General features: G+C 51.1%; 2 protein-coding genes across 5 annotated transcripts in view; one reads left to right on the top strand and one right to left on the bottom strand.

Moving 5' to 3' along the window:
- NXN (nucleoredoxin) overlaps positions 1-14163 on the top strand; it is a 158410-nt gene extending 144247 nt beyond the window's left edge. For both annotated transcript variants that reach the window (XM_042917290.1, XM_042917291.1), the window contains 3 exons: positions 7890-8069; positions 9569-9693; positions 12560-14163. In XM_042917290.1, coding sequence (XP_042773224.1) covers positions 7890-8069; positions 9569-9693; positions 12560-12742 — 488 coding nt within the window. In that variant the 3' untranslated portion in view covers positions 12743-14163. The remainder of the gene's footprint in view (positions 1-7889; positions 8070-9568; positions 9694-12559) is intronic.
- Positions 14164-19054: 4891 nt separating this feature from the next.
- Positions 19055-26460, bottom strand: MRM3 (mitochondrial rRNA methyltransferase 3). Of its 3 annotated transcripts, none has more exons than XM_042916587.1 (4): positions 26120-26460; positions 25617-25861; positions 22625-22792; positions 19055-20326 (listed from the first exon to the last, which is right to left on the bottom strand). In XM_042916587.1, exons 1-4 carry the CDS (start codon positions 26458-26460, stop codon positions 19788-19790), a joined length of 1293 nt encoding a protein of 430 aa, XP_042772521.1. In that variant the 3' UTR covers positions 19055-19787. The 3 variants fall into 3 exon arrangements, with proteins under 3 accessions (XP_042772521.1, XP_042772522.1, XP_042772523.1); XM_042916588.1 differs by having other exon boundaries at positions 26203-26279; XM_042916589.1 differs by lacking the exon at positions 26120-26460 and having other exon boundaries at positions 25675-25761.
- Positions 26461-26483: the final 23 nt, after the last annotated feature.

Raw genomic sequence — 26483 nt, 5'->3', positions numbered from 1 at the left:
ATTAATATCGTTAAGTCCAGGCGTCCTATACTTCTGACCAATTGGCCATAAATCAGGGGTTCCCATGACCCCCTCCTTGGGTTTAGTCCTTTGCTAGAATGTCCTACAGAACTCAGGAAAACAGTTGATTTACTATCATCAGTCTATTGGAAGAGCCGGATGGGACTGATGCATAGGTATATGGGAAGGGGCACAGAGCCCCCATGTCCTCAATGCACACCACCCTCCCAGCACCCCCATGGATTCAGCCCTCCCCGCTCAGCTCTCTCTGACCCCACCAATTAGTGGTCTTTATGGAGATTTCATTACACAGATACAATCAATTAAATCATTGACCATTGTTTTTTTTTTTATGTTTATTTATTTTGAGAGAGCACACATGCATGCATGAGTCGGGGAGGGGCAGAGAAAGAGGGAGAGAGAGAATCCCAAGCAGGCTCTGCACTGTCAGTGCAGAGCCTGATATGGGACTCAAACTCATGAACTGTGAGATCATGACCTAAGCTCAAACCAAGAGTCCCGGACGCTTAACTGACTGAGCCATCCAGGCATCCCCATTGACCATTGTTGATTAGCTCAACCTCCAACCTTCCTTCCCCAGAGGTCAGGGGATCCATCTGGAAGTTGCAACCTTCTCATCAGGCCTTTCTGGCAACCAGCCCCTACCTTCTGAAGTTATTTAAGGGCTCCCCCACCATTGGTCAACTCCTTACACACAACACACTTGTCACTCCCAGATTTCAAGGGCCTCAGAAGCTCCTGTCGCAGGCTCTGAGACCAAATGTTGTAAGACCAAATATCGCAACAAAGAATGTCCCTCTCACCCCTGCCACTGAGGAAATTACAAGGGTTTTAGGAGCTTGGTGTCAGGAACTGGGGATGAAGACCACATGTGTATTTCTTATATTACAGTATCATCGTGTGCACACACTCCAGACATACACAGGGGCAGTAGAGAGGTCCTGCTGTTTTGAGTATCCAGTCTTCAATGAATCCTGCAAGGCTGTGTGTGGGAGAGTTCATGCTCCCCGCCTGACTCTCTGTGTGCCCTGGGCTGGGTGTCTCCCCCGAAAGCATTCTGAAGGCGCTTTCACAGAGCAGTGCCAGGTACATTCCCCTGCCCACCCCCAAGGTGAGCCACCTCCACCTGGCCTGGTCTGTGCCTTACAGCGAGCGAGTAACTTGATCTTGACGGTCACTTTGTGTATTGAGGCACGTGAGGACAGAGCTCCCCTGTGTTATCCTGACAGACTCGGATGAAAGTGGGTAATGTGGAAAGAACCCGGGGTCCTCTGGGCATCCCGCAAGCTGGACTTACAGCATCTGTGGATTGCGAGCCCCACCCAGTAGTACACTGAAGGAGGCCTTGTTGAGGTGCCCGCCCATCTAGGCGGCCATGCGAGAGTCTGGATCTTGAGGTCGTCGCAGAGCCTGCCGCAGGCCTTGATGAGCCTGGCCAGGCCGAAAGTCGCGCCGCTGCGGGCAGCTGGTCACTGGCTCCCTCTAGGCTCTGGACTGAGCCCAGGCTGTGTTGACCAGCAGGCTTCACCAGGCCACCCGGGCTCACCGAGGCCCTGGCACTTGGCCTCATCTGTTTCCTTTGTCTCAGGGGAGTAGCCAGGTTACGCCGAGCCCTAGGCCTCCCTACCCCAACTGCTTTATGCAGACTGGGGAATTTGGAGCCCTATAAGTGGTTTTAAATGCCTTTCTAAGGAAAGGGTTTAGACATACTTGGCAAAAGGCAAATCCCATTAGCAATTGTCTAACTAATCCGGGCTGTCAGGGAACACCGTGTTCTTTGCAGGGAGGCTTAGCGCCCCTTCTCTCCTGGGTTGGGGGGCCCTAGTGTTTTGTTCCTCCTCTCCTCCCCTGGCCCCAACCTCTGGGGAGGGCAGACAGCCTAAGGTCTGTGTAGGGCCGAGTGGACAGACGGACAGATGTAGGCCCTGCCTCTGGGAAAACAGCCCCCGAGGTGGATGGTGCCTTCAGTCCAGCTGCTGGGGGGGCAGAGGGGGGGAGGGGGCGGCAGCAGCGTGAGGGCTATTTGCTGCAGGATATGTCGCTTATGTGGCTTTTCTGTCGTCCTCTTTCCCTGCTCATCTTTCTGCTTCTCTTCCCCTTTCCCTCCTTCCTGTTCCATTTCCTGCCATTCTCTTCTCTCTTTCCCTAACTTTGCCCTCTTCCCCGTCCCTTTCAAAACATGAATTTGAGGCAGAACCTATTTATTGTATAGAAACGGGGGGCTCCTAGGGTGGCTCAGTCGGTTAAGCGTCCAACTTTGGCTTAGGTCATGCACTCACGGTTCGTGGGTTCGAGCCCCGTGTCAGTTCTGTGCTGACAGCTCAGAACCTGAAGCCCGCTTCGGATTCTGTGTCTCCCTCTCTCTCTGCCCCTCCCTGGCTCACATGCTGTCTCTCTCTCTCTCTCTCTCTCTCAAAAATAAATAATAATAAAAATATTTTTTAAAATTGTTATTATGTAGAAACAAAGCATTTGGAGATTGTGTTTTTCAGTCATTAGAGTGTGAGGGGCCAATGCTGGTGTTTTTAATAGATCTCAGGAATGAAAGGGCTGGCCCTGCGGGCCTGGGGAGGTCAGGCCACGCACTGCCGTGGGACCTCCTGAGCAGCTCCATTCTGTTTGTCTTGTTTAATTTGGAGAACATACAAAAAGAAAAAGCAGACAGGGAAAAAAAATAGTAACAAGCACCCAGTGTGGCTACCACCCAGAACTGAGATTTTTGCTTCAGGTATTTAAAATAGAGATCAATGGGAGCATTAATACAGACCAAGGGGAGACTCCCCCTCACTCCTGTGCAGCGTGGTTCTCTTTCCTTTTCCCCTGGGGGAAATGCTACCATGCACTTCATGTGTATCTTCATAATTGGTTTTCATATTCTTACAGCATATGTATGAATCCATGAATAATATATGGTCATGCTGGGTGTGTTTTTTAGAAGCATGTTTAAGTGCTGACATGCTGTAATATCGTTCTGTAACTTGCTTTTCTCACTAAACATTATGCTTTCAAGATTTGTCCTTGTTGATATTTCTATCTGATTCACTTCTCTTCGGTGCTGAAAAGGGTTTCACTGTACAACTGGACCACGGTTTATGTAGCTGTTACCCTGTTTGATGGACGCTTGCTTGTGTCTGGTTTCTGTGTATTGTAGGAATGCTGCCACAAACGTCTCTGTGCCTCTGACACAGACACGTGCCCAAGTGGCTTTTGGGCTTGCTGCTGGCCAAGTGCAAGTAGGCTAGACCTGTCCTCGCACCCTCCCTTGGGATTCTAAGGTTTTTTTTTTCTTTAATGTTTATTTATTTTTGAGAGAGACAGAGAGAATGAGGAGAAGGCAGAGAGAGAGAGAGAGAGAGAGAGAGAGAGAGAGAGAGGATCCCAAGCAGGCTCCACACCATCAGTGCAGAGCCCAAGATGGGGCTCAAACCCACAAACTCTGAGATCATGACCTGAGCCAAAACCAAGGGTTGGCCGTTTGACCAACTAAGCCGCCCAGGTGCCCTGGGATTCTCTGAGTTTTACCACCCAGACCAGCTGCCTTCTCCCTTCCATAGCTCTCCAGGCAAGGGCGGGTTTGGGGGAGCCAGCAGGGAGTGCAGAGGGAGCTGTTGAAGGAAACCCGTAATTGATAAGGCCAAGGCGTTAGCCTGAGTTTGTTGCCCTGCCCCACTGCCCTCCGGTTTTTCTTTGGTTTTTATTTTAAGCTAATACACATTTATCATAACACCATCTAAGAAAACTCGAGTCTATATTGCTCTCACCCGCATTCCTGCCTTACTACACAATTGTTTTTACTGTTCCGACTCCCTTTTGGTCTCTGTCCACACGCACACATACTTATATGTAGCTGTAATCATACACACGGGACTGGGTATTCTCTACTTTCTATTTAATGACATGTTACAGTTTCCATCCTGCTCTAGTCCCCATGATGACCACTATCGTGATCACCTATTTTGCCCTGCCCTGTACCCTCACCTGTTCCTCCTGCCTAAGGCTCTGCTTTTCCTTCCATTTCTCTTCCAGCTCCCAGCAATCTTTGCATGATGACTGCCAGCCCCCTCGGGTCATGTTGCCATCTAGAAGCAGAGACAGAAGGTCATTGGGGTTACAGCCCTGCCTAGCTTCTCTCCCACTGCCCCGGGCCCCCTCTGCCGCCTCCTTCAAAACCCCCTTTTTGCTTGGCAGAGAAGCAGCCAAACTAAATGTGGGACAGGCTCAGTACACATGTCTTTGAGATTGTTTTAAATATTCACAGAAAGGCTCCTCCCAGGAGGAAACTGTTTGGAGCAGGCCTTCCGGCCTTGGTCTTTGTTCTGTAGGTTTTGAGAGAGACTGTGCAGGGGGTTCTGGGGCACTGTTCGTGGTCCAGCCCAGTTCCCCAGGGCAGGGGGCTTGAGGCAGAAGCTCTCTCTAGGAGCACTGGTGTTTGTTCCTCACCCAAAGGTTACGCTTGGCCTGGTGCAAGTAAACGAACACCAACCCCACGTGTGGTAGACGTCACATGGTTCCTAGGATGCTCGCTGCAGCGTGGACATTGTCTCTGTTTTCTGTTTCTTTAGTTAGCCTCCTCCGGCCAGCACAAGGTTTCTGTGTATCTCACGAGAGCAAGGCACCAGTCTTTTCTGTACCTGTGCCTTCTCATGAGCCACATAATCAACCTAGGATGACCACAAATCATAATAACGAGGGGCCCCTGGGTGGCTCAGTCAGTTAAGCGTCCGACTCTTGACTTCGGCTCGGGTCACGATCTCACAGTAGATGAGTTGGAGCCCCACATTGGGCTCTGTGCTGGCAGTGCGGAGCCTGCTTGGGATTCTCTCCCTCTTTCTGTCTCTGTCTCTCTCCCTCTTGCTCTCTATGTCTCTCTCGCAAAATAAATTAAAAACTAAACTTAAAAAATTACTTAAAAAATAATGAACTTATTTATAAGAGGGGCTAATACTTCTGGAGTACTCATTGTAAAACGCTTTCAGCATCTTATACTTGTCATCTTGTTTGTTGCTCCCGACACCCACTGAGATAGGAGACTGTCTCTACCCCCTGTGGCGGCCATGGAAATGAGGCTCCAAGAAGTGAAGTGGGTGGCCTGGATCTGCCTTGGAATTCTCACCGTACTTTCCCCCAGCCACTCCAGCGCCCCCAGCTGGGGAACCAGAAGCTCAGGCAGAGATGACGCGTGCTCCCTTTTGCATTTCCTTCGGAGAAGCCCCTCACTGGTGCCGCCAAAGTTATTTCGCACAAAGGCATCGATTAGAAATGTTCCATTCCCTTTCAGTTTCCCGTTAGGGGCTTTGCCCTATTTTCTCCTTCTAAGTCTCTACTTCCGGGAACCCGTCTCAGGGGAGCCGGGAATGTATGCTGTGGGGGAGGAAAGGGAAGAGATGATTTGCGGTCTCAGCCTCCTTCCCTGTGGCCTTGAGGAGGAAGAGGAGGGCGGCTGCTGGTGCAGAAAACTGGATGCCGGGGGCCTTCCCTTGCCTACCCACGAGAGCCCCTCCTGGCAGTGGCCAGGTAGAAAAAGCAGCAGCTTTTGCAATAGGCAGACTGGAGGTCCTGTCCCAGTTTGGCCACTTGTGGCCGGATGACCTTAGGTAGGTAACTTGGCTGTCCGTGAAAAGAGGATTAATCGTGTCTCCCGCAGCCGTCTATTATGGGGAGGAAGTGGAGTAGCATGGGCCATGCTAGTGCTGAGCAGATGTGCTAAGACAGCTCTCCCATTCTTCCTGCGGGTCACCCCTGGAGGGGAGCACACACACTTAAGGCTCTAGGGCCGGGCATGATGGCAGAGGGGCCTGGCCCAGTGCATGTGCCAGAAAGGGGCTTCTCTGGGTTTGCAGTCTGACTGTGGGCATTTTACCAAGCTGCTTTCTGTTGATGTACGATAGTCACACACACCTGGTTACCTTAGGCTCTTAGACGTGGGCTTTGGTGTCAAAGCACAAATACGAGTGGGGACTTTGCTTTTGTGTAGCTGTAGGCAAGGGGTGGGGAGAGCCAAGGCCCAGGGGTGCTGTTCCTTGGTGGAATCAGCTGAGGACCCCTGAGCAGCCAGACAGGGGCTCCATGTCCTTGCCCTGCTGGTCCCCACCAGCGAGGACTTCAGAGAGGCTACAGCCGTGGTAACACAGAAGGCCCCTTAGAGTAGTCCCTTGGAGAAACTGAGGCACCAAACCAGGAACTGGGTTTCTTTGCCTTCAGATTTTACTTTTCTTCCCTTCTCTGTCCTCTGTGGCTGTCTGTCTTCCACAGAACAACTTAGCATCCTACGTCTGGGCTACAAACAGGCTGGCTGCTGTGTCTAATATTAGCAGTGGGCAGGCCCTGGTTTAACCCAACACTCCTAATTGCCCTATGTCAGAACCACACCAACTCTGATTGAAGAACTTAGCCAAAGCATATTTGAGATGGGGCGTGGCGATGGGAGGCCCCCATCGTGGCCCCCAGCCCCTTCAGGCTGCTGACTCAGGCCCAGCCCCATCCTCGGGGCTGGGGAACCCAGGCCCCTGGAGGCTAACATGCAGGTGTGAGGATGAGGCTGGAAACGCCCGTAGGCTCTGCGTGACTCCCAACTCAGGAGGCCTGGACAGCTGATAGTGTCCTGAAAGCCCCCAGGAGCCCTGGCTGCATGCATTTGTGTGTGGTGCGGTGGGAACGGCAGTTCTCCGGAGCCCATTTCTCTCTGGACTTGTTCTCCAGCATGCCAGGCTACTTCTAATAGGTGTGAACATCATGGACTCACTTAAGTCCTTTTGAAGACAGGCCCACCACTGCATGCCTGCTGCGCCAGCAGCCGCGCCGGGTAACAAAACACTAGGACCACATTCCGGGTCCCTCGCTGTCCCCACCCTCCCCCACAGAGAAGCAAAATGTCAGTGGAGCAAATTACTCACTGAATGCTTTGGAATCTATAAATATTAAATTGCTACGGCTTTCGCTGGCCCATAGAAAATTAAAAAGCTCTGGTCAGCTCCAGAGGAGAGGTGGCTGGTTAGGAGGGGGTGAGGGGAGCGGCTGCCAGTAGTGGAGAGACAAAGTGTCTCCAAAAGGACTATGGGCTACGGTTGGTAGGGGGTACCCTGGCTGGAGGAGAGGCAGCAGGGAACAGGGTACGCAGAGCAAGGAGGTGGAAATCCCAAATGCGAGTGTAACCCAGGATGGGTTTTTTTCCTGGTTTTTCACTTGAGGCTTTATGGGCAGGGGGGTGGGGCGTGCTGTTTGTGGAGGAGAGTTCTGTGTTGCATTTCTTACTCCAGCCCAGGACTCTAAAGTGGGGGTGGCAGCATTGCCTTCAGCATGCTCCCTCTAGGGACTGTCCCCCTCAGAACCTCCCCAGGCAGCAGGGCTGGAGATGGAGGTGGGGCCCCTGGCTCACTAGCAGCCGGCTGTCCCCTGTTCTGCTGTGGCCCCTGCCCCAGGCTCCTCCCCTCCTCCAGCCTCTGTGCTCACACTGGTGGGACTGCCAGCCTGTGTGTGGACTCCCCTTGCCTGGGTTGATTTGTGCTGGCCTATGTGGGCAGCAAGTACGCTGTGTGGGGGTGTGTTTTCACACCCTGCAGGTGGCAGGGGCGTCTCCTGCTTCTCTGGGATCTCTTTAGGATTTAGTTTAGTGCTTCTAAGTGCCAAGACCCTGTGCTGAGTTCCTTAAGTGCATGACCTCGCTGATCTTTACAAAGATGGGAAGGAGGGTGCCGCGGTCCATTTACCACATTGCAGTGGAGGACACTGAAGCCAGGGGGTGAAGTGAGTTGCCCGGTTTCTTGGACAAGTTGCGGGCAGACCCGAAGGAGTCCCATGGCTGGTCAGTGGCTGAGCCTGGATTCTGTCCCAGCACTTCTGGACTCTCAAGTGAGCTCTCTCCCTCACAGGCATCCCCACCCTCATTGTGCTGGACCCACAGGGGGAAGTGATCACGCGGCAGGGGCGCGTGGAGGTACTGAACGATGAGGACTGCAGGGAGTTCCCGTGGCACCCCAAACCTGTGCTGGAGCTCTCCGACTCCAATGCTGTGCAGCTCAACGAGGGCCCCTGCCTCGTCCTTTTTGTAGGTATGAAGCCCCAGCAGGAGCCCCAGGGTGGGCTGGACAAGACAGACCTCACGTGGGGGGGTGTCCATCCTGCAGCTTCTTTCCATCCTGAACAATGCCAACAATGCTGAGCCTGGGCCTTTGTCTCTCCCGGCAGCCTTGCTTTTGACCCCAATGATTTATTCATGGTTCTGCCCCTGCAGGAGGGGCTTTGAGAGCTGCCGCTGTGCTTTCCTTCCTCGACTGCCAGCTGGGAAGAATAGGTCAGGCTGGAGCCCGGCCCCCCTCCAACAGACCCATTGTTGGGAGGAGGCAGGGCTGCGTGCACAGCAGCTGCAGAGGCTGGGCCCCCTTGGGCCGAGGCCCCCCACCCCAGCCTCAGGGCCTTGTCTCTGCGTACCCCCCTCGGTGTCTTCTCTGCTCAGTGGGTAACTGCTCTGGGGGCCAGGGGGACACCAGAACATCTACTCCAGGCTCCCTGCAGCCCTGTGGGATGACCCTGGTTCCTTTTGCAAACAGAGCAACTGCTGGCCAAGGGCCACCTCACCCTCTGCCTTGGGCTGTGTTGCTCAGCTCCAACTCCCCAAATAATCTGGGGTATGAGGGTCATGGCTGAGATGCCACTGGGGGGGCATATCCTACCCTGTGCTCTGGAAGTCTGGTATGGGAGCCAATCAGCAGACTCAAGGGGATTCTTAAACAAACTGACTTGTAAGCTGGCCCCTGTGCTTGAAGAACAGAGGCCTCCTGGGGCCTCTGGGACACAGTTCTGAATTTAGGGACAGTTGCGGGCTCACTGGCCATCTGAGAAAATATGAGAAGGTCCCAGAGAGATAAAGCGAGTTCCCAGCGTCACAGAGCTGATGAGATGTAGATCTAGAATAAGTCCTGCCAAGTCTTCAGGCTGAGGGCCCCTTGCGCAATGTGGCATTTCTAGGTGCAAATCCTGCTACCTGTCTCTCCTTCCCGCTTTGTCCCTAGGGGTGTTGTTCTTGCTCTTGCTCTGGGCTACAGGCTCCATCAGGAGTGAGCCCCAGGGCCCCTGTGTGTGGCTGCTCCCAAGCTGCTCTTTCCCTGGAGGCAAGAGGTGACTAAAGGGGACTCCGGACACCTGGGCAGGCCCCCTCCCACACAGGCAGTCCATCCTCTCCCAGAAGAGTCCGACTAGCCCTGAAGCTGGCATTCCAGGGCCTCAGGGGCACCCCACTGCCACCATCAGTCCTGCCATTTTTGATAGGAGGTCAGATCTGAGGTCATGCTGTGATTCTGTGATTGAGAGAAGAGCTACAAGGACCTCAGATCCTGGATCAGGGGAAGTTCAGCGCGCAGTGGTGCGAATGTGCTGCAAACACACCCTCGTGCACCCAGGAGGGGAGGCCTGTGTCCCAGGGGACATTTTGTTTCCATTCAGGGGCTTCCCCGGATGGGCATTTCGGGCCCAGGACCCAGCTCCCTCAGGGGACACCACTCCATCTGTTCCACAAACGAGTGCTTCTCGTGTCTCTCTTTCCCCATTACAGATTCTGAGGATGATGGGGAGTCCGAGGCAGCCAAGCAACTGATCCAGCCAATAGCCGAGAAGATCATTGCCAAGTACAAAGCCAAAGAGGAGGAGGCGCCACTTCTGTTCTTTGTCGCGGGGGAGGTGAGTGCACTGGGGCCTGGGCCGCGGGCTGCTCGGCTGGCCAACTCTTAGAACATGAGGGTTGCGACCCTAGGGGATGTTCGAAGGGGCCCCGGGATCTGGGGTGAGGAGCCCACAGACAACCGTGGTATGAAAAGGTGTCATCCAGCATGATCCCTGCTGCACCTTCCTCCCTTTCGTTGTTGCTCGGCAGCCTCAGAGCAGCAGGAGGCCCTCCCGGGACAGCACTGCCTCTGGCAGTCTACTACCCAGGCCGCTAGCACGAGTGGCAGCCACAAAGATTGTGATCAGTACTTAGTCCCTCCGCCCTGACCTGCAAAGTGGGCTCTCCCCCATTGCAGGCATCCTGACTGGGGGCCTCGACTCGGATCTGTTCCCTAGCCACCCGGGGAGGGTGCTCAGGTGGGAAACTGCTGCTGTCCCAGGCTCTTTTCGCCCAAGACCTGTCCCTTGAAGGCCTCCAGCTGGGATGGGCTGAGCGGAGGACTTTACACAGGGTGGGAAGGCCTCAGCCGGGTGCCTGTCCCACCCTGGTGCTTGAGCCTCCATCCTGCAGATGGGGGAAATCCCTGCAAGATGGCCGTAGTCCCCGCCCCCAGGAAGCCAGTCCACGCATGCTCCGCCACCTCCCCCCCCCCCCCCCCCACCCCAACCCCAGGCGCTGGCTGGAAGCTATTGACAGACACACTTTTTGAAGCCCCCTGCCCTCCTGCCACCCATCTGCATCCCCAGTTGGTCAGAGCCCAGCGCTCGTTTCATGCTGTGTTGTCTGGATCCCAGGAGAGGCAATGAGGCCAGACCCCAACCACCACCCATTCATCACCTCCTCAACAGCCACCCCTCCTAAGCCCCACTGGGTCCCTCACAGGCAGCTCAAGTCACCCCGCTCTGCCGTGGGGCAGAGGGAACAAAACAGGTTCACAGCGTCCTGCCTTGGGGCTACACGAGCCCGCTCTACACAAAGCACAAATGGAAGCTGCTCTGAATTTATTGAACTCTAACCCCTTTCAGATGGCTGAGACAGAAAAGATGGGTGCAGGACAGCAGGGGCCGAGCCAGGGGCAGGGCTGGGGCTGGGGAGCTCCAGTAACTGCTTTAGAAATGTGGCTGAAAAGGCGCATTTGCGGGTTTTCTGTGTAGCAGGCACCAAGACAAGCACCACCGGCACCATCCCACCTGCTCCTCACCTCTCTGACTGGGGATGGGGTCATTACCATCTCACAGATGAGTGAGGCTTCAAGAGCACAGACCACTCACGCCTCGTCCCTGTGCGAGCTGCTCTTAGACCCATTTTGCAGGGGACAAGACCTGGGCTCACAAAAATGACTTCTCAAAGTCGCACATTAAGTAGGTGGCACAGAGGACTGAACGTGAGGTCAGTGTGACTCCAGAGGCAGTGATGTCCCTCCTGCTGCCCACGTGGTCTGGCAGGTGGCCAGGCCCAGGCCTGGAGGGAAGGGTCTAGGACAGAGGAGGGTCTGACAGGGTCATCCACTGCTCCATCTTGCCACCTGGCCACCTCGTCCTTCCTGTGCCTTTCACCTGGGATCCTGACCTTGGCAGCTGTCTTAGTCCAGTTCTTGTCCTCATGCTCAGAAGCAAGGCTGTGTGGAAGGGGATGGTCCTGGGGTGTGGGAACATCAAGCACTGACCAAGCACCTCTGAGCAAGGACTCCAGCCCTCTCCCGCTCCTCCTGGGGCTAAGGGTGTTTATCTTGATCCCCTCCACTCTGCCAGGTGGAGGTCATCCCTTCTGAAGCCTTAGTAGACATTGAATTCATCTCCCTGTGGTTTGCACAGAGGGAGAGGGGAGGGGACGCAGCATTGTGCTCAGCTGGCCAAGGCCTCCTAATGGGAATTCGATACACAGTATTTGTCCAGGTGTCTCCCCTCTGTCTATCATGAAGGTTGTTTATTAACCCACATGGAGGGCCTGAGCGGGGTGAACAGTGCCAGAGGTGCTGAATCCCTCATCGCCATTGCTGGAAGTGCATGCCATTTCTGGGGTAGGGAGAAAAGATGATCACTAATCATCTTCCTAAAGATTTGCCCTTTGAGAATGGAATGGGTTTTTGGTTTTTTTTTGTTTTTTTTTTTTGTCTCAGAAACCAGTGAGCAGTAAATCTCATACCTCCTATTCGCCAGCGTTTAAGGCCAGGAGTACCCCAGGCCCTTCCTCTGCAGGGTGACTTGGGTCGGGGTGGCTGTGTAGAGTCCATTTCCTGTTCTCTACCAAATGGGGGTCGGGTGCACGAAAGGTAATCTCAAATGGTTGCTCCCTTACAGGTCTGTCTCCTATCTTTGGGTTTCTGGGTTTGCCGTTCTACTTAATAAGGCAAATTCATCTGGACAATCACTGGGAATGTATGATAAATGCAGCCACCCGTGTAAGCCTCAGGAAGTACTGCAGTAGCCCTGTCTTTTCTACTGGCTGTGCAGTTTCACCCCCAAAACCTCAGGGGTGGGGTGGGGACAGTGATCTGTTTCCGTTAAAGACGTTCCGGAGTTGAAGATTGGCCAGGTTGGCCTCAGATATCCATAGTGGGGCCGCCAATAATTGAGAGGCAGTTGCAAAAGTAAGTGATCAGAAGACATCACATTTTTACAAAGCAGAGGGCATGTTAAAGTTGCTTTTGTGCTAATGAAGAAAGAGGACTTCTCTGGTGGTTGGGGGAGATGCAGAGAGGACTTTCCAAAGCACCCACCCCTCCCCCAGGCAGGACAGAGTCCACTGCTCCCTGTTCTGAGAGCCCATCGTTTCCGGATGGCCGCCCGCTCCTCAGGACAATGGAGTGGCTGCGTTCTGGGGACTCTCTAGCCTCCTTCTTGAAAACGTACTGTTTTCTCTCCCTCTGGTGACTTCCAGGATGACATGACTGACTCCCTGCGAGACTACACCAACCTGCCCGAGGCGGCCCCTTTGCTCACCATTCTGGACATGTCAGCCCGGGCCAAGTACGTGATGGACGTGGAGGAGATCACCCCTGCCATTGTGGAGGCCTTTGTGAATGACTTCCTAGCAGAAAAGCTCAAACCAGAGCCCATCTAGTGGGGCTCCGGCCTCAGGAGACGTTATTTAAAACTCGATCTTCTCCTCTTCCTCCTCCCCTTTCTTCCCTCCACCCTTGGACTTTTCCGGCGTGTCCTGAATCACACAACCCAAGTGTCCAACCTCTCTGTGGTGCCTTGTTTTCTGCATTAACTCCTCAGCTAGCACCCTAAGGTGCACATCCTCTCAGCAGCAGAAGAACCCACCATGTTTGGAGACTCGGCCTGGGATTCACGGGGCTGGCATAACCCGGCCAGAGCCAGGACTGCATCACACTCTCAGTCACTAGCTCTGGGAGCAGTGTTTGCCAGGCATTCTTCTGCCGAGCGAGCGTGAAGGGACAGTGCGCTGGTGCTCTGGCTCGGCCTCTGGTGTCAGCATGCACACGCAGGGCCCAGGACAGCTCAGTGACACACGTACATGCAGGTGGAGCAGGGAAAGGGCCGCAGCCTTGCTCGCCTCAGGTTAGAGCTGCTGGTGAGAACATCCCTTCCTAAGTGACTTCGTCTAGTGACTCTCCCTCTTGGTGTGAGGGAAAAACACCAGCTTGGCAGTCGGTTCTTGGGCCGGGGATTTCACGATCTCAAAGGAAGCTTGTGTTCTTTTCTGGTGAGAAAGAGTAGCTATGGTAATGATTCATGTAGTAATTGCTTACTCTGAGCTCCTACCATGTGATTTTTTTCCTTACATCTTTTTTCCTTCATCTTACCTTCTCCAAGTTTCTGCCTTCTTGTACAAACAGCCTCTACTGTCTTGGAATTTTGTTAATTCTTCCCCTTGGACATCTTCCCGAGAAGAGGCACCCAGCCCTGTGTTCTTGGAGGTGCCCCACCTCACCCAGCACAGACCTCTGACACTCGGCCCACTCTGCCGCGGTGCCTGTGACCACCTTTGGTTACCTCTGTCATCCCTCCTTTCTTTTCAAAGCAGAACTAAAAAGAGACAAGAAATTACCAGAAGCCTAGCTTTCTCCCTAAGGACCTGCAGAAAGAGCTGTATCCTAGGGTGGCAGTGCGAGCAGAGGGCATGTCAACTAAAAGTATGCTTTGGATACACTTTGCTGAGCAAGCTCAGGTAGCTTGGATCCCAGAAAACAGAAGTAACAACTGCTGTGTCCTTGGGACTTGGGGTGGGGGCTTTACCTAGGGAGTCACAGGATTTGGGCTTATCTCAACCAGGTGTTAGGGTCTTCCACGTGACGGCAGGCCTCACCCTTGTCTCCGCTGACAGCATTGTGTCAGCCAAGACCACTGATTTAGAAAACCCAGCCCCCAGTCAGCTGTTGACACCATTGCCCCTTGCTGAATTGGACTGTTGATTTGTAGTTCAGAGGTACAAGGTTAGCTGGTAATTAGACAGTTACTTGATGTCACAGCCTGAAATGCAATCGCCTAGTAAGAAATAAAGCAGGCATCTCTGGACATTATCGACTTGGCCTTTCCTGTGGTTAATAACAAAAATCTTTTTGCTTGTGGTGCTGGGCCCTGGGGGGTCGGGGGTTGGGGGGGAGACACACAAGATCTTCTTGACTTTCATTGGATTCCTAGTAGCTATGTTTCAGAATTTTTCAGAGCAGAAACTAACTAACGTGGTCATCTGCCGGATCCTTCTGAGGCCAGGGAGCTCCTTTGGGTTAGTGCATCAGACATCCCTGCTGGAGCTCTGGCTGGCATCTCTCCTGGTTCCACTTGCCCTCGTGGAGGGCGGATTCTCCACTCACAGGCATTCTTGTGGACACTGGTGCTCATCCCCTCCCCATAGGGGAGCAAGTGCTCTGAAGCCTGAGGAGGCCGGTTGCAGAAACAAGGAATCCCACACAGGTCTCCCAGTGAAGAACGGGCAACAGTTGGAGACCCTCAACCCTAGCTCTATGCTGGGTGGAGGGGCTTCTCTGGGAACGTTGCCAGTGTCTCCTCTGGGAGTGTGGTGGGTGTGGGGACAAGGTGTTGCACCATATCAAAGTTCTCAAACTACGTTGTCTTCTAGGATGTCCAGGAAGGACAGTCCCTGGAATGGAGATCCCTCTCCAAACATGTTTCTCCCCCATCATGGCTGCATCCCAAGCCTGGCTCCTACCTGCTGCCTAGCCTGCCATGCTGCCCAGGACCCTTCGTACTTCCTGGTACTTGGTACTGGTGTGCTGGTTGAAGGCATGAGGTTTCTCATGGGATAGCTGTGTGTGTGTGCTGAGGGGCACGGCAGATGCTGGACTCCTACAGACCTTGCTCCTTGGTCCTGCACCCTGACTGGGGCAGGGCTTCAGGCCTCCCGGCAGTGCTCACCTTGATGCCCACGTGGGTGTCATGAGCATCTGCCTGTGCCCTCAGGTTTTTGCTTTCTCTCTTGGGCCCCAGGAAGTTGCTCAGGAACTTGGTGCTGTACTTGAGGTTGTCGCCACACACACCCCACTGCCAGGCCTGCCAGCTCTTGGGAGTGTGGTGGGTGTGGGGACAAGGTGAGGTCAACCTTACTTGGAAGATGGATTTCTTTGGACTTCTGCCTGTGTCCTATATCATGATAGCCTTGGAGGAAAAGTGGTCTCTTTTAGCAACTACTTATCTTCTGGCGCAGAAGGAACAAAGTCCAGGTAGGAGTCCCTGTAAGTCACGCGGCAGAAAAATCAGGTCATCTGTGATTCTTCTGTGACCTGTACGGGGCTGACAGAACTACTTGCCACTAAGGTCAATTGGATCCTTGGCACCAGAATTCCCCTTTAGAGTGGGTGTGTAGGTTAAGGTCACTGGGAAGGTTTACTAAAAAAAGCTTTAGGTTTATATAGTGGCAGCTTTGAGGAGAAATGGTGATGGAGGACCACTTCCCAGTGCCAGTAAAAACCCGTTTCAGTAGCATGAGATCTTAAAGGTTCTTGATGCAAAGTGGGTGGCTTCTTAAGCAGCTCCAAAATACCTTAATTCTTGTCACTAATTGGAAGCAGGTTAAAACCCCAGCTGTGATATATTCAACGGCTTCCATCAGCAGCAAGGGAAACCAGGCCCCAGTAGGTTGAGGCAGGAACGTGGCTGTAAAAATGCCACCCTGGGGTTCCAGATTCTGTGCTCACCACAATGACTTCCAGATCGGACTCTACTCGTGTTCACAACAGATGAGATTTTTTACCTGTCCCCAACAATAAAGATCTGGTTAAGAAAAAGGGTATGTGTTTGGAATCGGGATGTACGGTGGGCAGCGGTAAATGCCAGAGGGCAACTGAAGTTCCTTTCCAGAAGATTCCCCCCATCTCCAAGTATGTCCTCAAATTCAATGGCTCTCACTTATCCAAGCACAGGGAGCCAGAACTGTTTTGGCATCAGCCAAACTTCAAGTGGTAATTTTCAGCCAGACTTTGTTTTTGCCTCTTGCCTAATTAAAGACACTAAAAAGCTGTTCTCTCCGCCTGCTGCCTTGTTCCAGGGTAGCAAACGGAGTTCTGCAATGATCTAGACATAGAACACGGTCCAAGAATAGATCAGCAGAACCTAATAAGGTGTCACAGTGTCCGCTCAGGGAGAACACCACACGTGTGCGCACGCATGTAGACTTAGAATCGTAGCTCCGGGAGGGATGTGAGCAGGCAACTGGCCCAGCCCCCTTCAGTCACACAGGCTCAGGCATGGGGACATCCTGTTCATAAGTCATTTCCCTGGGCCAGGAGGAGCAAGCCCACACTCGCCCGATGGGACTGGGCACAGCTGTGTGTGGCCGGTAGGGAGCTTCAGCAGTGCCCTCTGTGGCCTCTTTGGGTGGTGCCATGTGAACAGAGGACTGACCCAGAGGCCCAGAGCTCAGGGTCTGTCAAGTTCCCTGAAGCGGCAGTGTTGAAGAAGCGAGCACTGAACCTGTATCCCTCTTTGCGAACACCCAGCGGGCAAGAGTCGCCATGGCCTTCTTCCAAGCAGGCTGCTCAAAGGAAAATCCTCTGTTGACAAATGGCTGTCATCTGTTAGCTTCGTTCCTGATTATCCAGTGTTAGTAAATAATGCAAGGGACGTGGTTTCCAGGAACCAAGGCTGTTTGTAGGAAAATGTTACATTGGGTCCACTTTATGGCTGCGATTTCTCCTTCCAATGGGGGAAATACAACGTTAGGATGTCCTAGGCGTGTCTCAAATGTGAAAGCATGAAGAAAATCTGCTTCATTTAAGGCATACTGTGTCTCCACAGCCCCCTGGACTCTTGCAATACTTCCCAGGCTAGGAGATGTGTAACTAGATTTGGGTAGGACTTGTTCTGAAGGACTGCTGGGTTTCTATTAAATAACGTGCTAACTCATGAAGGTCTCTCCCCAAGCCTGTAGGTGACTGTGCAGCCCAAAGGAGGCAGGCAGCCTCAAGTCTAGGTTCCTGGGTGTTCATGCTTCACACAGGTCAGTCACCCAACACAGGTAAGCACAAAGATACAAGAGGTGGCATGATCTTAGGACCCAGGGCTAAAAAAGAAATCTTTGGACATCACAGGACGTGGAAGTAAGTCCCTCTGCCGGTCTGCAGTCAGTTGCACCACCCCTTCCCATCACAGAGGTAAGAGGGAGGCTGGGAGGCCAGACCCTGTCACGGCCACATCTCGTCCCCAACCTTTGTTCCCTTCTTGCATTGTGCAGCGGCAGCAGCTTTGCGGATGGCCCTCCGACTATGATGCCTTAGCTGAAGAAGGTGCCTCCCCTAGAAAACAAACGTAGTTAAGAGAACCGATGCCTTCTGTAGCGTATTCAGACTTTCAGTCATACTTGGCCTCTGGGTGTTGGCCGCGGCTCTGGAGGGCCCGGCTTGCAGGCTGTCTCAGCTGCAGACATACGTGGCAAGCTAGTTCAGACTTTAAGGTCGCCCACAGCAATAAACAGCTCATCCATTCATTTGACTTCCAGCTTGTTACTTTTGTGCATTCACTGAAGAAAGTCATTGGAGTTTAAAGATGTCTATGTGAGTGTTAGCGAAAAAAGAATTTTTTTTTAAGTGAGTGGGGGCAGGGAGGGCTTGGCCCAGGGAACACCCAGGCCCTGCAGCACAGCTGGTTTTCAGCACTAGCCACAGAACCCTTGGTGTGATGCTGTTTCTGGGGTGTTCATGTGGCAAAATGGCAAAAGTGGAGGTAAAAGCAGCTCAGCTTGGGGCACCTGGGACCCTGGGGACCTGGGACCCTTAACCTGGGTCGGTTAAGCCTCCAACCTGGGCTCAGGTCATGATCTCAAGGTTCTTGGGTTCGAGCCCCAATTGGGCTCTGTGCTGACAGCTCGGAGCGTGGACCCTGCTTCCAATTCTGTGTCTGTCTCTGTCTCTGCCCACCCCTGCTTCACCATCACACTGTCTCTCTCAAAAACAAAAACGTTAAATAAATAAAAGCAATCCACGGGGCAAGTAGTAAGAGGTCACAGGTGAAACTGGTGGAAACCAGTCCCCAGAGGTCTGCTCATCCTGAGCCTTAATGACAGGATCTTCACCTCGAGCTGGGGGAAGGGAAGAGGACTCTGCAGCTCTCCCTGCCCTGAAGCTGCAAACCAGGGTGAGGCTTCCCAGTGTGAGTTCCAGGCGTATGGGGACATCAACATTTGTCCAGAGCTACTTCCCCAGAGGTTTCATTCAAAGGAAAAAGTTATGCTGGTTTTTCCCTCTGCAACCGCTTCCCACTTCTGTCCACCTCCCCCTTAGTTTTTTGGCCCAGTGTCCATCTATGCTTCAGATTCTACTGAGAATGAGAATCTGGATGGGTCTCCAACTTCAGCACCTCTGAGCACAAATGTCCTGCAAAATGCCCTCTGTGCAGAGACTCACTCCATCCTTTCTCAATAACTTAAATCCCTCCCTTCAGGGTTGGGAGTGGTTTTGAAGTGCGGCTGCCACCTTGTGGCAGAAACCGTCAATGGCGCTCCACTCAACACAAAGTCAAGGGGCCGCTCTGCCAACCATCTGACAGCTTCTCTTCCAGCCAGTGTAGTGTACTGTCCTATACTGCTCCTTCTTTAATTCTTATTTTCCGGGGAAATGGCAAAAAAACGAATGTTGGCCTTAAAACTGCAAAGAATTTGAGAAAGTGACTTTCCATGATCGTTCAACAAACCAGAGCCTCATCGCTGGTTGCTTCCCCTGTAGTCATTTTAAAGAAAGGAAAATTTGCCCTCTTTGCTAAATTATATCCACAAATGTGCAAAAAGAACTCACAAGGCATGGCGTTATAAGCCATTGACTATGAAGTGGATGGGACGTAAATTTCTTTTCCTTCTTTCACCCAGTGTGATAAAGTAGACTTAGAATTATGTGCCAGGTATACTGTTTTGCATTGTTTTGTTTTTCTTAACAGTAACAAGGCATAGGGTTTGTTGTTCGGTCATTGATCTTTATTTTGTAACAAAAATCAGCAGGAACAATAATCCAGGGACAAAGCTGCAGGACACTGGCTTCATCCTTTAGTGACCTCGTTTTCCTAGCACTTTTCCAAGGTGTTGACAGAACAAATGCCAACAGACTCCAGGAGTACTGAGCTGCCTCCCAGATCTAGCCTGCTGGTGTGACAGGCATCATGGCCTCTGTGAAGCTGGAGGACGAGCCTTTATGGGTTCAGCCCTGTATGAAGGCTGTGGGCTCTTCTACCTTCTAAAAGCTGACGGGGCATTGAGGGTCTCAAGCACAATCTGTGGGCCACTTGCATCAGACATTTGTGTGCGACCCTGGCCAGGCCCAGACCAAAGTGGGGCACCAGCCTGGGACAGCACAGCCAACCAGAGATTGTTCCTGCAAAAACCCCTCCCCTTAAACATAAAGCAATCCCACTCTGCCACCACTTGGGGCACGAGTCATGCTTGCTCTCTGGGCTCTCTCGAGAGGAAGTTCGGCTCGGGAGCTGGGGGAGATCTCAGGAAGAATTCTCACCCTTGTTACTTTTGAAGATAAGCATAAATTCATGGAAATTCTTATTTTTCCAGTAATCATATAATGGCATCTTGCCCACCTCTTGCCTCCTGAATATGGCCTGATTACCATATTCTGCCTATCTCCTAACAACGCAGGAGGAGCTGGTAACCACCTCAAATCAAGGACTGACTTCCAAGATCCCTCTCAGTGGGAACTCCTGTCCCTGCTCACGTGTTCCGCCCTGACCCGCAGTTGTCTTTTCCCTTCAAAAAGCAGGATGCTTGCAGCCATAGCCGAGTTTAGGCTGTCCACACCAGGCACAACGGGAATCAGCAGCCTCTTGCCCCCAGTGCTCTCGGCCAACTGCAGGGACTCCAGGCTCACACCGTGGGTCTCCCCGCCTATTACCACAGCTGCTGGTGCCTCTGTCCAGTCCAAGTCATAACTCTGGACCTCAACTTCAGGGAGCCAGGCTTTACTGGCTCCAGGTTCTAGATCCTCCTCCTCCTCCTCATACTTGTGTAACTTCGAGAGTTGTTGGTCACATACCCAGCCGTGATCACTGGCTTTATTAGACATGTGCGCCTGGGCATAAAGGCCACAGTTGTCAGCCACGTAGACCCGGGTGTCGGTGGGCAGGTAGTTGGGCAACGTTTCCCAGTCCAGATTATTGACGATGGGCACCTGGAAATGCGCACCCATCGCTGCCCGTAGCACTTTGGGTTCCCAGGCATCCACACAGCCTAGAAAATAGAGACAGGATCCAATTAAGATTATAAACCATCCCAGACAAGGGGTCTTTGCAGTAAATCAAATTAATTCTGGATGAGGAGAGAAAGCAAAAAATGTCCTGTAGTTTCGGGATGGCTGGGACCTCTGCCTCCCATTATGGCAGCATCCAGCAAAGGGACTATAGGGATGAATTCCTGCTAGTGCTAAACAAGACTTTCTTCATCCCTTCAACATTTACCATACACCCGGGCCAGACCTTGTACAGGAGAGGCAAAGAGCATTAATGTCTCCAACCTCCAGGAGCTCATGGTATCACGGGCGATGGTGTTCGGACAATATCTGAACACGTGACTACGATATCAGTAATTGAGGTAAAAGAAGTATTACTAGGGTAGCAAAAATCCCTTGTACGAAGCAGAGCTATCAGGAAGAATGTCCCAGAGAACATGACAGTGAGCTGGATCTTGAAGGATAGGAGGAAGCTGTCAAAGAAAGGCTGAGGCAGAGGACAAAATTATAGAAGGGGGAAGAGCGCCACAGTCCAAAAACTGTAAGTAAAGCGATCAGGCCAATAGCGGGTGGGGGTGTAGCGGGAGATGAAAGGGAGGCAGGCAAGGACCAACTTAAAGGAGGGTGGGTATGCCAGGCTGAGGAGTTTGGGACTTTGTCCATTCAACAATGTAATGCTATCAAAGGATTTTAAGTAAAGTAGTGACAGAATCTGGTTTATGCTTTAGAAAGACCCATTTGGCTTCAGTGTTAAATCTGCACCAGAGCAGGGAAGACCCTAGAGAGGGGAAATTAAATGAGAGGCAATTACAGTGATCCATGGAAAGCCAAGGCAACAGCTTTCTCTTTCTCTCTCCCTCTCTCTCTCACACCACAGAAAAAAGGCTAAAAGGACTATTTTTTATATTCAGACCCATGCTAAGCCCAGCCACTTCTGCGTGGTCTTTCTCAGGACCACAGGCTGGGAGAGACAGCAGGGCCAGGGCATCACATGTCTGCCACCATCCCCTAACTTGTTAACACAACTCTCTGCATTAGAAATTATTGTAAAAAGTAACCCAACTTCAGAACAGAGTAAGTGGGCAAGCCAAATTTTAAAAGGAAGATAAGACACAGAGAATGTAACACTGCCCACGCCTACTGCCAACCACAGACTTTCCCAATCACTGCAGGGAACTGGAGAGAAGAGTTGGGCTGTGTGTCAAGAGGCTGCAGGCAAAACGGGGAGGACAAAAGAGGGCCGAGACTCATGAGGGGAGCCATCCAGTCTGACCCCTCTCCCTGGTGGGGAGTAAGGAACAAAGTGGGATTTCCCCCCTCATCCTCACATCCTCCATACTGGGCACCACGCCAAGTGCTCCCTACTCCTTCCCCTTGTCCTATACACCAGCCACCACCATGAATGTGGCAAACACACCACTTGGATTGTATAGGTACATCTCCAAAACCACACCAGCTCTCAGAGATCTCAACAATGGGGTGGGTAGGCGGGGTACTGATGATGGAACCCCAGTACCCAGCTCTCCTGCTGCCATCTCTACATCTACTCCCATCTATTCCAACAACATGTGACTGGGATGAAGGGGTGAAAGGAGCAACTGAGGCAAGTCTCAGCAGCAGGTGTCATTAGTTTACAGTGAATGATAGCTGGAGTGTTTTCGATGAACTCTCTCCCTCTCACCATCCCTGCAAGCTGTAATAGGTGTTTTAGGTGTGTCCCAGCTGTTAGGCAAGTCTGTTTAGAACCAAGCCTACTCATCCCAATTTCTGAGGACAGGAGAGAGAAATGTCAGAGGCTAACTTGTGTGGGTATGTCTGACCCATCTTAAGGCTAAGGCAAATGCATCCCAATTTCATATTCACACTCCTTTTACAGGATTCAGAATGTCTTCACTTAGGAAGGCTTCATATGCCCCCCAATTTGGGAACTCAAGATCATTAAATAAAGGACTCGAAGTGTTAAAACTGGCATGTATTTCTTTCCCTGATTTTAAGTTCTTTAATAACCTAGCCGGTGTCAAAGTAATCTTAAAAGATAACTGACATTTCCTGAAGTACCTAACGTGTGCCAAGCAGAGTGCTAAGTACTTCATGTGCACCATCTCACTTCTCAGAACAACCCTACCAGGTAGATTCTGTTATGCCCACTTTACAGATGAGGGAAATGACACTCAGAATACTGCTCACAGACAAATGGCTAATAAGAGGCAGACCCAAAATTCAAATCCATGTATGTCTGCCCACAGAGCCAGCTCACTTACAAATGGCCGACCAATCCACCCAGGAACAAGTGCTCTGACCTTTGGTGAGTAATACTTTGCTGCAGCCTGCCCCAGCAGCAGATCTCAGAATCGTCCCCAGGTTCCCAGGGTCACGGAGATTGTCACAAATCAACAATAAGGGCAGCAAATGGCGAAGTTGAGTCTCTGGGTATGTCATCTTAACATGGTCAGGTTTGGCAAAGATCCCTGAGGAAACAAAACAGGCGGTTCACTTGTCTGATTTGAACCTGGGAGATAATTTGGCTTTTCAGATATTTATCAATCTGTGTTCTTAGTCATGTAAGTACTACATGAATACATTCTGATTGAAAAAAATCGATACAAAAAGTCCTGCCCGTGACCCCTCCTCCCCGTAACTGTTTTCAATCTTGGGAGTGTACAGATCCCTTCAGAACCTGTTCCATGCATCTACGTACATATATAAATGTCTACCCATATACAGGTGCTTTTTTTCTTTCACATACAAAATTCATACTCTATGTGTTATCCCGTAAACTACTTATTCAATTCTATAGCAGGAGATGTCTTAGAGAACTTGCCATGTCAATACATTTGGAGTTACCTGATTTTAACTGTTGCATGTTATCTTGTAACATGAACATACCACCTTTATTTAGTTCTTCCCCAACTGACAATTTGATTATTTTCCACTTTCCCTATTATAAACAACCCTGCAGTGAACATCCCTGTATACCTCTCTATGCATATGTCCAAACTTTTCTCTATGAAAAACACTTGCAAGTAAAATTAATATATGGTGTGTGTGCATTTTTTTTTTTTTTTAATATTTATCTCTACCCCCACATGGGGCTCAAACTCATGGCCCGAGATCGAGTCACATGTTCTCCTGAGTGAGCCAGCTAGGTGACTCAAGCACTCTTTTTTTTCAACTTTTTTTTTTTTTTATTTTTTTTTTATTTTTGGGACAGAGAGAGACAGAGCATGAACGGGGGAGGGGCAGAGAGAGAGGGAGACACAGAATCGGAAACAGGCTCCAGGCTCCGAGCCATCAGCCCAGAGCCTGACGCGGGGCTCAAACTCACGGACCGCGAGATCGTGACCTGGCTGAAGTCGGACGCTTAACCGACTGCGCCACCCAGGCGCCCCTCAAGCACTCTTAATAGATACTGCTAAACTGTCCTCCCCAAAGGCTATTCCAATTTATTCACACCAAGAATACAGACCTATACCTAACCCATCAATGAAGGGAAGGGAATGGTTTCCCTATTAGGTATCTGTATGTGGTAAAAAGATCCTGCATCTAAGAGTCACAACAGCAGGGGAACTTAGAGTCCTTTAACTTCTTTTCTTGTTAATTTTTTTTTTTTTTTTTTTTTTTTTTTTGGAAGAAAGAGACAGAGTACAAGCAGGGGAGGAGCAGAGAGAGAGAGGGATACACAGAATCGGAAGCAGGCTCCAGGCTTTCAGCACAGAGCCTGACATGGAACTGGAACCCATGAACCACAAGATCATGACCTGAGCCAAAGTCAGACGCTTAACAGACCGAGCCACCTAGGCACCCCTTGAAGTCCTTTAATTTCTACCTGGACAGCTGCAGTGACGAGAACACTCTGCTAGAGGCCCTACTTAGGTTACTGGATTCAGAGATGTGCCAGAAGCCTGACAGTCTTATCTCCTTCTCCCTTTACTCCACCTCTCAAATATGAAATAAAAGGGTAAGCTAAATAATATATATTTTTAAAAGACACAAAACGATGAAAGGCAGTCATAACGACGAGGAGGGCTACAGAAGTCCAGGATGGGCTAGCCGCTATCAACACATGTGCCCAAAGTGGCCAGCAGGATAAAAATGAATGATACTTGTGCTGTAGCATAGAGAAGGGAATTAGAAGTATAGCTAACAAGAGCACGGATACTTAGGGTGGAGGACTTTAGCAGTCCAAATCCCCACCCTAGGGGAGAGTTCTGCATGTAGGGTCACAGGTCCCTAGGACTTGATGGGTTACAGAGTAAGAGACAGTCCCCAAATTTGCTCTCCCAACTAATAGCTGCACTTTACCCACTACAGGAAAACACATGCACAACTGGTATGAGAGACCCTGGCCTAAACATTAGAATCTTGGAAGATAACTTCTCCTACCCCAACTGTCCCTTACTATCCAAGAGAAACCTCTACATTTACTGCCATTTGATTCTCAGATCAAAAATATAATTCCAATGTCAAAAAGATACATTTAGACTTCCCATATTTAGAAAAAAGGCTTTCTTTTTCCTTTTTTTTTTTTTTAATTTTTAGAAAAAAGACTTTCTAAGTGCTAATAGACACCACCATCTATTAGAATCTTAAGTTAGAGGAGCCTGGGTGGCTCAGTCGGTTAAAGTGTCCAACTCCAGCTCAGGTCACGATCTCACAGTTCGTGGGTTTGAGCCCCATATCAGGATCTGTGCTGACAGCTCAGAGCCTGGACTCTGCTTTGGATTCTGTGTCTCCCTTTCCCTTTGCCCCTCCCCTAGTCTCTCTCTCTCTCTAGAAAATAAACAAACATTAAAAAAAAAAAACTTGAAAAAAAGAATCTTAAGTTAGAGTCAACCAAAGGAAGACACAGTTTCCTGTTCAATGGGCTAAACAGGGTAACAGCTTGCAGCTTACTGCTTACACCTGCTTCTAGAATAAGGGGGTCAACAACAGAAAGGTTATCACCACACTGGCAGTGGTCTTGTGCAAATAGAGGCCTAAATCTTTTAGTAACCATTTTCTTAAATTGTAGTTGGACATTATTGGTTGAAGAAGTGACCTAAAAATATATAATATTCAAGGAGAATATATAATATTCAAGAACTATAATTCAAACGATGACCAAAAAAACTGGCTTCAGCTTCCACTGAAAATACTACAAGATGCACAGATTTGAGAACTGTATTTTTCTGGGTGTCTCAAGAAAAGGTTAGGTAATAACATTTTGAATTTAAGTAAAATTTGCTGCCTTAAGATAATTATGAACAAATGATCCTAGGTCTCTACTTCTGGTGACACACTGTAACCACTGACCCATTATTCCTTGTGGTGTTACTAGGTCGGACCAATCCTTGATATCTTCAAATTTCACCTTAATGAGGCTGACACCTTTCAGCTTATCAATGGGCAGCTCCTTTAGGTATTCCAGACGGCTAAAGAAGAAAACTTTCGGTACAGCACCAGCCCTGAGAGCATCTGCAATCAGCCTGCGACCTTCCAGCAGGATCTTCCCGTGCTTTTCCCGAAATGGCCTGGACTTAACAATTGTCATTACACTGCTGTGGGTGGAAACAAAAAGACGGGCTAATTACCAACATCCTTGTTACCGAGACACACCTAGTTTTAACAAACAGAAAGAACTTCATAGACATTAACAAATGAATTCCAAGGAAAACACTTATTCTGCCCTCCATGCATTATAAAAACCAATGGATTCTGGTGGAAGAAGTCCTCCAAAAGGAGGAAAGAGGTTGGCAGGCGGGAAAAGAAATGGAAAGAGAAACGGGAATACACGACAAGTCTCAGGAACAAGTCACCTCAGCCTTCTGTCTCCGGGTAAAGCCTTATCATAGCGAAGCCCCGAATCTTCCCAGGTGCAGGGCTTCTGGGATGGAGGCACCTGAAGCGACGGCTTCCGTTGCGGCTCGTGGGGACCGGTCTCAGCCGCCGCTCTAGGGGGCTGCTTCCCAGGACCGGGCTTCCGTTCCACCACCTGTCCGGATGGAGAGACCACTCTCACGGGGCTCCGCCGTAGCGCCCGGACCCAGCGCCGCGCGTGGAGGTCCCAAGTTTGGATCACCGGCAGCAGCGGCCGGCTGGCCCAAACTAAACCCCTCAACCGCGCTGCCATCTTCCTTCGCCCCGTGGGTTGCGTCATGGAAGCGCGCCGGCGGCTGCCAG

This window comes from Panthera leo, chromosome E1, assembly GCF_018350215.1.
Source record: "Panthera leo isolate Ple1 chromosome E1, P.leo_Ple1_pat1.1, whole genome shotgun sequence".
NCBI classification, from domain to species: Eukaryota; Metazoa; Chordata; class Mammalia; order Carnivora; family Felidae; genus Panthera; species Panthera leo.
This window is presented reverse-complemented; position numbering and strand designations above follow the sequence as displayed.